The sequence below is a fragment of the Hyperoodon ampullatus genome (genome assembly GCF_949752795.1).
Source record: "Hyperoodon ampullatus genome assembly, chromosome: X".
Classification (NCBI taxonomy): domain Eukaryota; kingdom Metazoa; phylum Chordata; class Mammalia; order Artiodactyla; family Ziphiidae; genus Hyperoodon; species Hyperoodon ampullatus.
In genome coordinates, this window is record NC_136913.1 from 43,169,934 (window position 1) to 43,184,063 (window position 14,130).

Sequence of the window (14,130 nt, forward strand, 5' to 3'; positions counted from 1 at the left end):
GAAAATATTTGGCTGAGAACATCTGTAAAGGAAAAGCCTCTTTCCTGTCCCTCGGGACTGGTCTGCTTGTCCTGAGGCCTCCCACCTGTGAGATGAGAGCGGCTGTGGGTTGTTGATTGGTTGGAGCAGGCACTAGGAGGCTCACCACAAGCCCCACCAGGACTGCAGAACTGCCCGCACTCCGTCTTTGTTCTCAGCTGAGCACTTCAGACAGTTGAAAGCACCAGTCGGACTGGCCACCTGGTGCCTGAAGATGCCACTCATACCTCTGTCCTTCACCCAGCCAGACTCCAACTTTTTCCATTTAGAAACAGACCCCTCATTCCTTCACTCTAACCCAAGTACTGGGAATCACACAAACTGGCCTGACCCTGACCTGTCACCCATCACAGCCTGTTGCCACATGTGCTGCCTCCTGGGCCAGCTCCAGACTCCAGGCACAGCATATGCCCTTGCCCCACATCCCCCTGGTTACTTTTGTGGCCACGTTGGGTCTTCGTTGCTGTGTGTGGTCTAGTTGCGGCGAGCGGAGGCTTCTCTTGTTGTGGAGCACAGGCTCCAGGCACACGGGCTTCAGTAGTTGTGGCGCACAGGCTCAATAGTTGTGGCTCACAAGCTCTAGAGCGCAGGCTCAGTAGTTGTGGTGCACAGGCTTAGTTGCTCCGCGGCATGTGGGATCTTCCTGGACCAGGGCTCGAACCCATGTCCCCTGCGTTGGCAGGTGGATTCTTAACCACTGAGCCACCAGGGAAGTCCCTTTCTGGTTACTTGTTTTTTCTTGGCCTATTCTGTTTGGGTGACCTCATCCTTCCATACTTCCTTTCATTCTCCGCCAGGACATTAGGGACTGAAGTGCTTTATCTTTGGCATCCGTTTAGTGGTGATGCTAGCTATCTAGGTCAAGTGGAGAGGTTTTCCCACCACAGGTACTTTTTCCATTATTGCTGCTCTAGAGTACCCCCAAACTCTGCACCTCTGTCCACTGTTTCCACCATTTCCACCTCAGCATCTGAGGCTTGCACACAAACTTGATTTCTCTGCCTCTGCTATCCTGGGGCCTTCATGGGTACTCTAGACCTTGTTCACTGTATCCCCCTGCCCCCCACCATTACACCTCCTGACTCCAGACATTGCTGTCCCTTTCTTCACCACCACAGCTCCTGGATCCCCTTGCTACCTAATTTGCACAAGGTTTGAGAACAGCTTCTTCATCAAGAACCCCTGTTTTCTGGTTGCATCTTAGTTCCCCACACATGCCATTTCACTTCTCTGTCATTTTTGTCTACCATTATAACACCAGGGCTCAGTGGGCAAGGGTTGGGTCACTGCACTGAGCCCCCTGCACCCAGCAGGCACAAAGGACAGGGTGGGACAAGGTTGCTTCCTCTTGTCTCTGCCTAGAACTGTTTACCATCAGGCATTCAACAAACATTTGTTGACTGCTTACTGTGTGTCAGGCTCTATTGTAGGTGTTGGAGACAGCAACAGATAAAGAAGATCCCTGTCCTGGGGTGGGTTGTGTGTGTGTGTGCATGCGCGTGTGCGCATACTTATGTTTTGCTAGGGCAAGACCCAGAATAGACAATAAACACAGTAAGTAAATTGTATGTTAGAAATTGATCAGTGCAGTTCAGAGGATCTGTAGAGCCAGGTCTGGGGAATGATGGGGGTGGTGCAGGTAGGCAATTTTAAAAAGGGGAGTCAGGGAAGGCTTCATGAAGAAGGTGACACTGAAACAAGGACTTGGAAAAAGATGAGGCAAGTGGATATCTGGGGAAAGAGCACTCCAGGCAAAGGGAACAGCAAGTGCAAAGTCCCTGAGGCTGGACTGTGCCTGCTTCATTCAGGAACAGCTAGGATACTAGTACGACTGGAGCCGAGTGAGAAGGCTAAGAGATGAGGTCTGGGAAGTGATGGACGCGATCATCTATCCCGAGGTGGACTTTTGTTTTTGTCAAATATTTCCACTCCCGACATGCTCCGGTAAATCCTCGTTTATATGAACTGGTGTGACCAAGGGTACCATAAGGGGAAGCCCAGAAGAGGTGGGGAAGCTGGCTTTGGACTGGGGTGCCGTGTAAAGATGTTCCAGATGGCCTGCCGGACGGAGTCTGCTGCCATTTAAACTGGGCTTGGTGATAGTGTAGGAGTTTTGCAGGCAGAGAGGGGTGAGGGATTAGGTTGGTTTGTCAGTGCTTGACACACAACAGGCGCCCGATAAATAAAATGAAAAACCCGGAGAGCCCAGGAGGTGAGGCAGGGGGAACCACGGGCGGGGCTCCGGCGGGCCAGAAGAGGTAGTTGAGAGGTGTCAGTAAAACCCAATTTAGGGTGCAAATCCTCGCGTGAGGCGGAAAAGAGCCCCCCTCCCAACCCAAAGTCCCAAGCATGCGTAGTAATGCACTCGCCCCTGTAAAGGTCCGTCTTTCCCTTCAGCCTAGGCTCCACCCCGTGAGCTTCGCTGATGGAGATGGGAGGGGTTAAAGGCGGGACGAAATTCGATTGAAAGATCTTTTGACCAATCACCTTGCGAGGCATTCGACCCATGGTTGAGAACAAAAAGGAAGCCCTGCCCCCTCGACGGTGAAACCAATGAAAACCTGGCAGAGGCGTGGCCGGGGCAGCGAAATCACGCCTCTCCAGCCAGGCCACGCCCTTTATTCTTGCTCTGCTTCGCCCCAGGGAGCAAATCCGATTGGATGGGCGACAATCTCAAAGGGCGGGGCCGCACACATTCACAGTGGGAATGAGCTCGCGTTTGGGGAGGATCAGCTGGGCGGGGCTAGACTCTGTCCTATCTAAGGTGGTAGAGGCCAGTGATTCTCCAGGCCGCTTCTCCTAGAAAAGTCATCTTCTCGCGAACCTTTAAAGTCCCTGCCTCCGGAGGCACCTCAAGGGACTAGGACTGACTGCCTCATCTTTTTCCTCCTTCCCAAAGTCCCGTTTGCTATCATGGGGATGTACCAAGTGAGACGGAGTAGGGGGACCGAGTGGTGACCGGCACGCTGGTCACTGGCTGCTGCCCACTTCAGCGTTAACAAACTTCTAGCAAGATCGGAACTGAGTACTAAGCAACCTCTACACTGCCCCCCTGGCGCCATTCCAGGGCCGGCGCCACATTCCCCAGTGGGCACGCAATGGCCGCGCCCCCTCCCGCTGCGGACGGGTCTTTTGGTACATGCAGTCCGAGGTGAGTCCCCTCCCTATCACTTCACCCTTTCCAGCGCGTGCGTGCGCATGCGCGGAGCGCGGCGCGCGCAGAGGTTGAGCCCTTGGCTGTTCGGCTCTGGGGTCCGCCGCGTCTCCGCGAGCAGTCGGCTCTGAACCGCGAACCGCCGTGAGCTCTCGGATTCTAGCCGGCGCCAGCGAGCCCAGGGGCATCGCCCGCAGCGGCCAAGCTCATGGCCGGCTGAGCGGGACGCCGCCTCCGCCTCAGCCACCGCCGCCGCCGCCGCCTCCTCCTCCTCAGCCGGCGGCGGCCCGGGCCCAGCAGCCATGGCCGAAGACTACTGGGACGGGCGCCTGCGGCGAACAGGAGGAGAAGGAGGTCGCGCGGCCTCAGCCCGGGCCGCCGCCCCAGGCGCCGCCGCGCCGGTCCCGCGGCGTTGAGGTTGCTCGCGCGCCCCCGCCGGTGAGCGCGTCCACGAGGCGTGGGGTGGGGGCTGCCTTTCCTCCTACAGAACCAACCCAGACCCCGGGCGTTGCCGGGCTGCACTGCTGGCATGTGCCCCCTCCCCCAGCGAGTTTCCCAGAATGCGCCGGGCCGGGGGTCATTTGGGGCCTTCCTGACCTTGGCCCCGCCCTGGGCCTGGTCTGGGAGCTGGGGATGGGAAGTACTGTGGGTGCTATTGGGGAGCAGGGTAATCGAAGGAACAGAGGGTGTGTAAATGGGTGGCAGAGTGGTGAAAGACTCGAGGTTTGCTAACGGGGGCCTGAGCTGTGGAGGGGTCGGAGCATGTGGTAATAAGTCTTACCGCTGTGTAAGGTTTTGAGACCCAGTGTGTGCTAACGGAGGGGCGGTGCAGGGCGATGGAGGGACCTGAGGATGTATAACAAGGGAGAGGACGTCGGAGGAGTGCTGAGATATGCAAATGGGGTTATAGCTGTAGAAAGGCCCCGTGTGTGTTACTGGGGGATAAGGTGGTAGAGGTACCAGAAGGTGTGCCAGTAGGATCGGGGTTCTGAGGCCCTGTGTGTGGTAAGGGGGGGTGTGTCAAGATGGTGTTAATATTGTGTACTTGTCCACGACGGACTGCGGGGTGTGAGGGTGCAGAGTGTGCTCATGGAGGACAGGGTAAGTGGAAGAACTCCAGTGCTGAGAGGGTACTAATGGAGGTCATAGCTCTCGAGGGCATGTGCATATGATAATAAAGATCTGGGTAGTATGAGGCCCAGTATGTGCTAATGGGGGCAGAGTAGTGGAAGACCTGAGCTTGTGCTAATGGGTATCAAGAGTTGTGGATATGTGTGTGTGTGGGTTGGGGGGTTGGTGGTGAGGGAAGTATCTAAGCACTGTAAGAGGTTCAGTGTATTAGGGATCAAGATGGTGTGAGATCAGTGTGTGTGGGTCCATGAGGTCAAGGGATGTGAGACTCTAGGACCCCCTTAGAAGGAGCAGGGTAATATGTGAAGTTCTAGTGATTACTAATGTGGATTTAGAGTCATGGAGGCGCTTAAATATTTGCCAATGGGGGGAGAATCAGAGCAGTATGAGGTCTGGAATACGCTAATGAGCGTCTGAACATTCTGAAGACAGTGTGTTCTTGGGGGACTGAGGTGCACTGAGGTTCCAGGGAGTGCTAATGGAGGGTAGAGCTGTGGAGGGGATCTTGTGTACAGTAAGGAAGATCAGGGCTGTGAAGGGATCCAGTTGTCAACCGACAGGGTTTATAGCTGTGGAGGAGTTGAAACAAAGAGAAATAAAGGACAGGAGCGTGTGACGGTCCAGGTGTGCTAAAGTGGATTAGCGCCATGGAGGGCTGAAGTGTGTTAATGGGGTTCTGGGCTGAATGAAGATCTGTGTGCGCTAATGAGGGTCATGCCATTATAGAACAGCGTGTTTGTGTGTCCCTGGGGACTAGGGCTGAGTACAGGTTCAGGGTGTGGTAATGGGGAGGCACTGTGAGGCCCGGTGTGTGCTAATAGGGGTCAGGGTGAAGTGAAGGTCCAGCCTGTGCTGATGGGATATGGGGGGACAGGGTAGTGGGAGGACCAGAATATGTGTTAGTGATGATCATAGCTGTGGAGGGATCTGAGTGTGGGCAAAAACAGGTCAGGGATCGGCAAGGTTCACTTTGTGTTCATGGGATTCAGGGTAGTGTGAAGGTCCAGTGAGTGCTAATGTGGGTTACCCTCTACTGCTGTAGAGGGTCCCAAGTGCATGTTAATAGGGGTCAGAATCACGTTGGGGGAACAGTGAGTGCTGTGGAGAAGATAACAGGCAGCATGTGGTGCTAAGAGTTAACGTAGAGGGGCCAGTGGTGTGCTAACAGAGCTTAGTGCTCTGCTGAGGCTTTGTGTGCTGACGGGGGTTAGAGATAGATAGGGAAATTGCGGTGCCGATGGCAGTTACCATGCAGAGAAGCCTTCTTGAGGGTCCAGTGTGTACTGAAGGAAGCAGGACACTGTGAGAGTCCAGTGTGTGCTTATGAGATGTGCCTGAACAGAATGAGGATGGTATGTTCCTATGGGAGTTAGTAAAGTGTGATGACTGTGTCCTCAGTGGTTGGTGTGACGTGAGGTGGTGAGTATCCTTGGGTGTGGAAGTATTCTGAGGATGGAAGCATCCCCTCAAGGGGTCAAGACGGACATGTGCCCTTTTCTGAGTGGGGTTGTGTATCCAGTTTCTTGCTCCTTCAGTATTCTAAAACCTAAAAATCTGAGAAAACTGAAATGATATTAAAAAGTTTTACTGCAGATTAATGTTCAAGTGTCTCTGTTCACAGGGCCCTGTCCAGGGGTCCCCCTGCTGGGGGCGTTGCATGATACACAGACTTTGTACCCCATCTTCTTAAAATCCCCCCAAAACTGAACTCTGGAATATGTCCAGCCCTTGGGGTTACCACTTAGAGGTCATGGACCCATGGCTCCTTCGGGCTCCTTCCTCATCCTCCGTCCAGCTCTACTTACAGTCCCCCCAGCTCCCCCATTCCCTGCCACGACAGGCAAAGCGGCTGGGTATCCATGCCATATGCACGTATGGAAAACAGTCTTTGGGGGCTAGCCATGCTTCACCTTCCTCAGCCTCAGGTCCAGTGTTCAGCCTCCTGGGTCAGGATTTATTTTGTTATTGTTATCTTGGGTTCTTTGGATGGACTTCATCCTCTTTACTGGATCTTTCTGCTAGGCTGGCCTCTCTACCCCTTCTGGGGGTGATGAGCTCAGGCAGGCAGAAGTGGGGTATGGGGATCGCTAGGGTAAGCACCTGATTTCAAGGTAACAGATGACCCACTTCTCTCTTTCGAATCCAGCCCCAGCCTCATCCTCAACCTCCTATCTAGCTCCACTTCCCTTGGGCCCAGGGCCATCTTAGGCCCTGCTGTGAGTCCAGATGGTTCCTGGGCAAGGTCTTTCCCCCTCCTTGCTGGCCCAGGGCCCAGGAGGAAGCAGAATAAGGCTGGCCTAAGCCTTTTGGTGGCCCCGTTCCCTCTAGCAGCCCCATCTTCTCGCTGATACCAGTGTCCCTGGGCCACCTTGTCTGGGGTTGTTCATGAGTAGCAGGGACTCACCCTGCTCACCGTGACAGATGTTGGTCCTACAGGCCCTTAGCCCCCTACTTCGTTAATTTCTTCCATAAGCACTTTTTGAGCATCTACTCTGTGTCAGTCACTGTTCCAGGTCCTCAGGATACAGCCGTGACCTAAACAGACATAAATCTACCCCAGCTCAGCTGATCTTCTAGTTATGGTGGTGAGGAGACAGACAGTAAAGAATAAGGAAACCAATAACAAGATGGTGTCATTTCTGAGGAGGTGATAAGTGCTGGGGGGGGGGTGGTAATTGGCAGGGTGAGGGGGCTCAGAATGGTTGCGATTTTAAAGAGGGTTATTCGTGGTTATCTGTGAAAACGGTGATATTTGAGCAATGGCCTGAAGGGGATGAGGGAGTGAGCTATTTTGAAATCTAGGGGAAGGGTCTTCTAAGTACCAGGAACAGCCACTGTAAAGGCCCTGAGGTGGGACTTTTGGCTGCGGTTGCAGAACAGCAACTATAGCAACGAGGGGGCGGTGAGGCCAGAGAGGTAATGGTGTGAATGGGGGCCTTGTGGGCCACATTAAGGACTGAGACGTTTATTTGGGGTGATAAGGGACATGTGGTACGTTCTCAAGTAGAGGAGAAATGTGACCTGGCTTGTAAAAATCTGGTAAAATCTGGGTTCAACCTGATGGAACCTTTCCAGCAGCTCTCAGGACAGATTACGGTAGACTTAGATCCCCCCGCAACCCCACCCAGTGGTTGGGCCTGGGCAGGACTCTCCCTCCCTCTCCCTGCACCCCTCACCTGGGTAGCCCAGTGGGGTAATCCTCTAGCCACCTTGACCATGGCTGCTGGGGGAGGCGGGAGGGTCCTTGTGGTCGCGGGGAGCGTTCCGCCTTGGCAGTTGGGGTGATGTGGGCTGGTGCCAGCAGAACATGCCATTCTGTGGGCGTGCCCGGGGCCGGGTCAGTGGTTCCGGCGTCCTGGGCGAGGCCCCCGCCACACCAATGTCTGGGTCCATCAGTGCTGCTGCACCCGAGAATGCCTCTGCTCCCACAGTGAGGGGTGCCCCCATAGAGGCCAACACGCCACCAGTTGGGCCCTTTCCCTCAGCCAGCCACCCAAGCCTCAGTACCCAGGTGGGCTCCTTAGGAGCAGGGTGCCCTGGGGCTGGTCATCGTAGGTGGCAGGCACTGACAAGGGTCTCCATCCATGCCAGGTTTCCAGGAATCCTGAGTGGTCCCAGGACTCCACAGTGGTTGGGTGGGCACTGACACAGGTTCATGTCAGTGCACCTCACTGGGTTGTCATGGGTTTTAAGGGGGCCCATGGGTGTCGGACAGATGCTAACGTGGCACCCATTCGCATCCATACCCCCTGCGCAGGTCGCCATGGATCGGATGAAGAAGATCAAACGGCAGCTGTCAATGACACTCCGAGGGGGCCGAGGTGTAGATAAGACCAATGGTGCCCCTGAACAGATAGGCCTGGATGAGAGTGGCGGTGGCGGCGGCAGTGACCTTGGAGAGGGCCCCACACGTGCTGCCCCTGGTGAACCTCGCTCTGGACGGGGCCCACTCAGCTCTGCACCAGGTGGGTCCACTGACCATTCCCACTCCCAGACTGGTCCCAGGGGTGCTGCCTTCCAACTGAGTTCCTCTGAAACTTGCGTTATTTTCATTTTCCTTTCTCCATTTTCTCATCTCTGCCATCCTCTCTCAACACCCTCTCTCTATTGTCCCTCTGTGTCCCTTTCCTTGGCTTTGTGCCCAGGCCTCAGCGGGGAGGAAGGGTGCCCCGCCGGCCACAGCTGCCCCAAGCCTCCCTCTGCCCTTCTCCTGCGCTCTGTGACAGCCCCCTCAGGCCTCCTGGCACCTGCCTGCCCTGGGCCTGCCTTCCCAGGGCATTTGGCTACTTCTGCTGCCAGCCCACTGGCTCTGGGCCAGCCGCAGTTTCAGCTCGCCGCTGACGCGGGGTGCTCCACTAGGTGACTATTGCCCTCCCGGTTCAACCTGTCTTGACCTGTGTGAACCTCCCTGGGCCTTCCCACCCTCTCCCTGAGGGACTCCAGGCTGCTCTGGGGGCCATGTGCATACCTGTGTGATGAGGGAATGTGTTACGGGAGGGTGGGGGGATTTGTCCTGGGGCTTCTGAGCCCACCCGGCCTGCCCTCCCCCTGTCCCCACTACCAGAGATTGTACACGAGGACTTGAAGATGGGGTCTGACGGGGAAAGTGACCAGGCTTCAGCCACGTCCTCGGATGAGGTGCAGTCACCAGTGAGGGTGCGCATGCGCAACCATCCTCCACGCAAGATCTCCACTGAGGTGCTGAACCCCCTGTCCGGGCAGTGGCGGGGCTGGAAAAGAGGGTCGGACCTGGGGAGTTGGAGCTCATGGTCCTGTTCCTCCCCCATCTTGCCTGCCAGGACATCAACAAGCGCCTATCACTACCAGCCGACATCCGGCTGCCCGAGGGCTACCTTGAGAAGCTGACCCTCAATAGCCCCATCTTCGACAAGCCCCTCAGCCGCCGCCTCCGCCGTGTCAGCCTGGTGAGCATCTTCTCTTCCTGTCTCCTCCTCTTCCTCCTCCCAGTCCCTTCCCCTGAGCTTACTTCAGCCTGCCTCCTTTGCCCCACAGTCTGAGATTGGCTTTGGGAAACTGGAGACCTACATCAAGCTGGACAAGCTGGGAGAGGTGAGAGACAGCCAGGAGGCCCATGGTAGGGCTGGGGGTCGGTGGGAACTCCCTGCAGCTTCATAGCTCGTCTCCTGTCACTCTTCCTCACATTCCAGGGTACCTATGCCACCGTCTACAAAGGCAAAAGCAAGCTCACAGACAACCTCGTGGCACTCAAGGAGATCAGACTGGAACACGAAGAGGGGGCGCCCTGCACCGCCATCCGGGAAGGTACAGGCCCCATCTGATCTGCCCCAGGCTTCCCGGGCTCTCCCCATGGTGTGCGCGTGCACGCTCACACACGCACACACACACCCATAGTGAGGACAGGGACTAGGGGTTCTAGGACTTCCCTCCTGACGTTCTGGGCTTCATGAGAAAGTGCCCATCACCCACATATCCAGATAATAAATCAGGGTAACCAGGAATCTTCCTGTGTGGAGAAGAGGCAGGTGAATTGTAAAGCAGGGTGCTTGCTTTGGTTCTGAGAGTATCCCTGAAAGTGCTCACCAGTTTACTTGACACAATAGTTTCTAGTCAGAATTTCACATGGAATGAATCTGAATTGCATAGTAATTGAGTGTGCAAACTCATTTTCACACGAAGCTGCAGGTCTGTGTACTGAGGATTGGAGCAAGGGCGCTTTCCAGAAACCAAAAACTGGTTGTGAAAATCTAGTGTCACATAAGCCTGGGGCTGCAATCCCAGGTTTTTGCTCTATACTCTTCTCTGAGCCTTAGTTTCCACATCTGGAACCTGGGGACACACCTTCTTCCTGGTATCAGGTGGGTTAGAGCCGGTGGCTGTGAGCCACCGCCCCAAGCCACCGGGGCTCGACCCGGTCTAGTCCTCCTCCTTGCCTCTGTTCTGAGGGTGGGCCCTGACTCTTCCCGTCCCACCCCCCTGCTTCCTGCAGTGTCCCTGCTCAAGGACCTCAAACACGCCAACATCGTCACGCTACACGACATTATTCACACGGAGAAGTCCCTCACCCTTGTCTTTGAGTACCTGGTAAGTTTGGGTGGCAGTGGGTCCCGGGGGGAGGTGGGGAGATGGCCAGGAGCCACAGGATGTGACCCTCTTTCCTCTACCTGCTCTTCTTTCCTCAGGACAAGGACCTGAAGCAGTACCTGGATGACTGTGGGAACGTCATCAACATGCACAATGTGAAAGTGGGTGTGGGGCAGGAAGCAGGGGCACAAGGGGGCCCCCCACTCACCCACTCCACCCCACAAATCTCCCAGAAACAGACTTTTCCCGTTTGGCTTTTTTGCTGGGAGCCCTTGGAGGGCATTGGGACCCTATCCTCTTTTGTGAGACAAGGCTCTGGGCTCAGTGCCTGTCTTTGGGAGGGGGAGCAGTGCCTGCTGGGGGTCAGGCTGCTGGATACTCTTTGACCTCTGCCTGCCGTTCCTGGGTCCCCAGCTGTTCCTGTTCCAGCTGCTCCGTGGCCTGGCCTACTGCCACCGGCAGAAGGTGCTACACCGAGACCTCAAGCCCCAGAACCTGCTCATCAATGAGAGAGGAGAGCTCAAGCTGGCCGACTTTGGTACCCCTGGCCTCTGCCTTCTTCCCAGTGATCCCCCAGCCTTACTCTCCCAGCCTCCCCCTTCCCCACAACCACCTAGTCTCAGTCCCTCCCCTTCAGCCCCTCCAGGCTTTGCTTAGGATGCCCTCAGTCCTAACTGCATTCTCCCCAAGACTGCCCACAACCTCCTCAATCCCAGCTGCCCCTTCTCTCCACCTACCAGGCCTGGCCCGGGCCAAGTCAATTCCAACGAAGACCTACTCCAATGAGGTGGTAACACTGTGGTACCGGCCCCCCGACATCCTGCTCGGGTCCACGGACTACTCCACTCAGATTGACATGTGGTGAGTACAGGTCGAAGTGTGGCAGGGGCCACGCGGTGAAGGGGGGTGGCTTGGTCACAACAGCCAACCGGCCAACTACCTCCGTATTCACTGTGCCCTCCCTGCCCAGGGGTGTGGGCTGCATCTTCTATGAGATGGCCACAGGCCGGCCCCTCTTCCCGGGCTCCACGGTGGAGGAACAGCTGCACTTCATCTTCCGCATCTTGGGTGAGGAGGCATGAGCCCTAGGAGCTGTGGGGACATGCAGGGAGGCCCTGTGAGATGTTTAGGATAACTCCACTTCCCCGCCAGGAACCCCAACTGAGGAGACATGGCCGGGCATCCTGTCCAATGAAGAGTTCAAGACATACAACTACCCCAAGTACCGAGCCGAGGCCCTTTTGAGCCATGCACCCCGGTGAGGCTGGTGGGTGGGTGGGTGTTAGGGACCAGAGTACCCAAACTGAGTTTAAAGCAGGTCCCCTTGTCCTTGTGGTAGACTTGACAGCGACGGGGCTGACCTCCTCACCAAGCTGCTGCAGGTGAGACGATCTTCCTGGGCCAGCCTTGGGGCCTAGCGGATTCCAGGTGTGGGGAAACAGGGAGCTACAGGGGCAGGGTCTGGGGCGGGGAGGAAGAGAAGCCTACTTGTTGAAAGTGTCAATACTCCCCCATCCCAACACACACACACTCAGTTTGAAGGTCGCAATCGGATCTCCGCAGAAGATGCCATGAAACATCCATTCTTCCTCAGTCTGGGGGAACGGATCCACAAACTTCCTGACAGTGAGTGGAGCTGGGGAATGGACCGGCTGGTGGGGGGCTTTGGGGAACAGGACTGCTGCAGATAGCTGGGCAGGCTGTGTTGGGCTCTGGCTCTGCCACCTTGGGTGGGGTGGGGGGTATGCCCTTGTTCACGTGTGTGATGTGTTGTTCATTACAGAAGAGTTTTTTAGTTTTCAGTTCCTGGAAATTTTCAAACGTACATAAAAACCGATGGAACATCACTTTACCTTTTAACAAAAGTAAATGTTACGAAATAGATACTGAGAAATGACAGATCATAAGCATATAGCACAATGAATTTTTACAAACCAAACACCCGTGTAACCGGCATACAGGTCGAGAAATAGGATGTGAGAAGCTCCCCTGAAGTGCCCTCTTTTCTCCTTCAGTTATTCCTGGCATCCCCTCTAAGAGTTGCCACTAGTTTGACTTCTAAAGCATAGATATGCTTTCCCTGTCCTTGTACCCTACAGAAATGGAGTCACATGGCGTGTTCCGTTATGTCTGACTTTTTAAAACTTTTTAATATGGACGTTTTAAAGTTAGATATATTTATATATTAGACCAAATAATATGATGAGTCCCCAGGTACTCCAACAAGTGATCAACTCATGGCCAGACTGGTTTTATCTATAATCACTCTGATTATTTTGAATCAAGTCCCAGATACATCATTCATCTATAAACAATTGCAGCATGTATCTCTAAAATATTTTCTTAAGCGTAACAGTAATACCATTGTCACGCTAAAATTTGATTGGATTAATCTCAGTCAAATCCCAAACACCATCCATTGTCTAGACTTTACAGGTGGTAATCGCCGTATCACTGTCGCACTTGACAAAGTTAATGATTTCTTGGTGTCATGTAATGGTCTATATTCCATTTTCCCTGGCTGTAGCTGGTTTGTGTGGGGGATTATTTGACGGATGAAAGTCAAGGCTCTCAAAGAAAAGGCAACTTTTTCTAATTTCCCTGATGGGGCCACATGGGGGGTGGTCCTAGGTGGCCTCATGGGTCATGCCCCACTCCTGTCTCTCCTCCACCCACAGCTACTTCCATATTTGCACTAAAGGAGATCCAGCTACAAAAGGAGGCCAGCATTCGGTCTTCGTCAATGCCTGACTCAGGTAAGTGTACTTGTGGCCCTCACCCTCTTCCCTGCCCCGTCCACCTACCTGCTTGCTCACCAACAGCCATCTGCTCTGCTTTCCCCTGCAGGCAGGCCAGCTTTCCGAGTGGTGGACACCGAGTTCTAAGCCACAGACCGAGGCCCCAGCAGGCAGCAGCTGGAGGGATGCCATACCCCTCACAGGGCAGCCCCCAACTGCATCATCCTCCCTGCTTGCTGCCTGCCTACCTGCCTGACTCATGCTCGCCTGCCCACATGTCCCCTGCTGCCTGTCTGAACACCCGACCATTGGCCTGTCGGCCCACCCATTGGCCTGTCTGCTGGGTGCTAACAAAGTTCTCATCGTTCCTTCGCCTGATCTGTCTGTCTGTCTGTGTGTCTCTCTCTCTTTCTGTCTCGGTAGTTGCCGGCGGACAGCATGGCCGTGCCAGCCTCCCACACTGAGGCCAGGCCTATACCCCTCCCCATCATGCCCCGCCCCCGCAGGACCACTACCCCACGGCAAGCCAGGGGTCTGGAGCTAGCCCAGGCTGGGGATCTCAACTCAGACAAGACACAGTGATGCCTTGGATCTGAGGCTCCCCTGTCTGCTTTCCTGCCTGCCCCACCTGCCTCATGTTGTGTGGGCCTTTTTCTTTTTGTTTGTTTCATTCATTGTTGTTTTTTAATTATTTTAAATGAGGTTTTCATTTTTTAAATGCAATATCTCTGTATACAGGCTGGCTGGGCCCCACCCACTGTGTGGCCCTCCCACAGTATTTTGTGCAATGAAGCCCCGCTCCCAGCCTTTCCGTGGCAGGGACACAACCCCTATTCAAAACCCTGACCATCACCAGACCCTGGGGTCAGCTAAGGGAAAGCATGCCTCGACCACTCGCCTTCCGACCCCCACCTGCCATCCCCAGCTGCAGGGGGACTTGGGGACTACTGGAGACTCTCTGGGAGATAGATGAGGTGGGGGGTCCCCACTCTTTCCCTCCTGCAG

The 14,130-nt window shown here is 55.1% G+C and overlaps 1 protein-coding gene across 1 annotated transcript; it reads left to right on the top strand.

Annotated features, from left to right (window-relative positions):
* Positions 1–8,081: 8,081 nt before the first annotated feature.
* CDK16 (cyclin dependent kinase 16) lies at positions 8,082–13,455 on the top strand. Its single transcript, XM_079727053.1, has 15 exons — positions 8,082–8,289; positions 8,889–9,022; positions 9,124–9,249; positions 9,338–9,394; positions 9,493–9,607; positions 10,293–10,387; positions 10,486–10,548; positions 10,802–10,925; positions 11,128–11,248; positions 11,358–11,455; positions 11,540–11,645; positions 11,727–11,769; positions 11,923–12,013; positions 13,066–13,147; positions 13,239–13,455. The coding sequence occupies exons 1-15, from the start codon at positions 8,088–8,090 to the stop codon at positions 13,270–13,272; spliced, it is 1,491 nt and encodes a 496-aa protein (XP_079583179.1). The 5' UTR covers positions 8,082–8,087; the 3' UTR covers positions 13,273–13,455.
* The last annotated feature ends 675 nt before the right edge of the window (positions 13,456–14,130 follow it).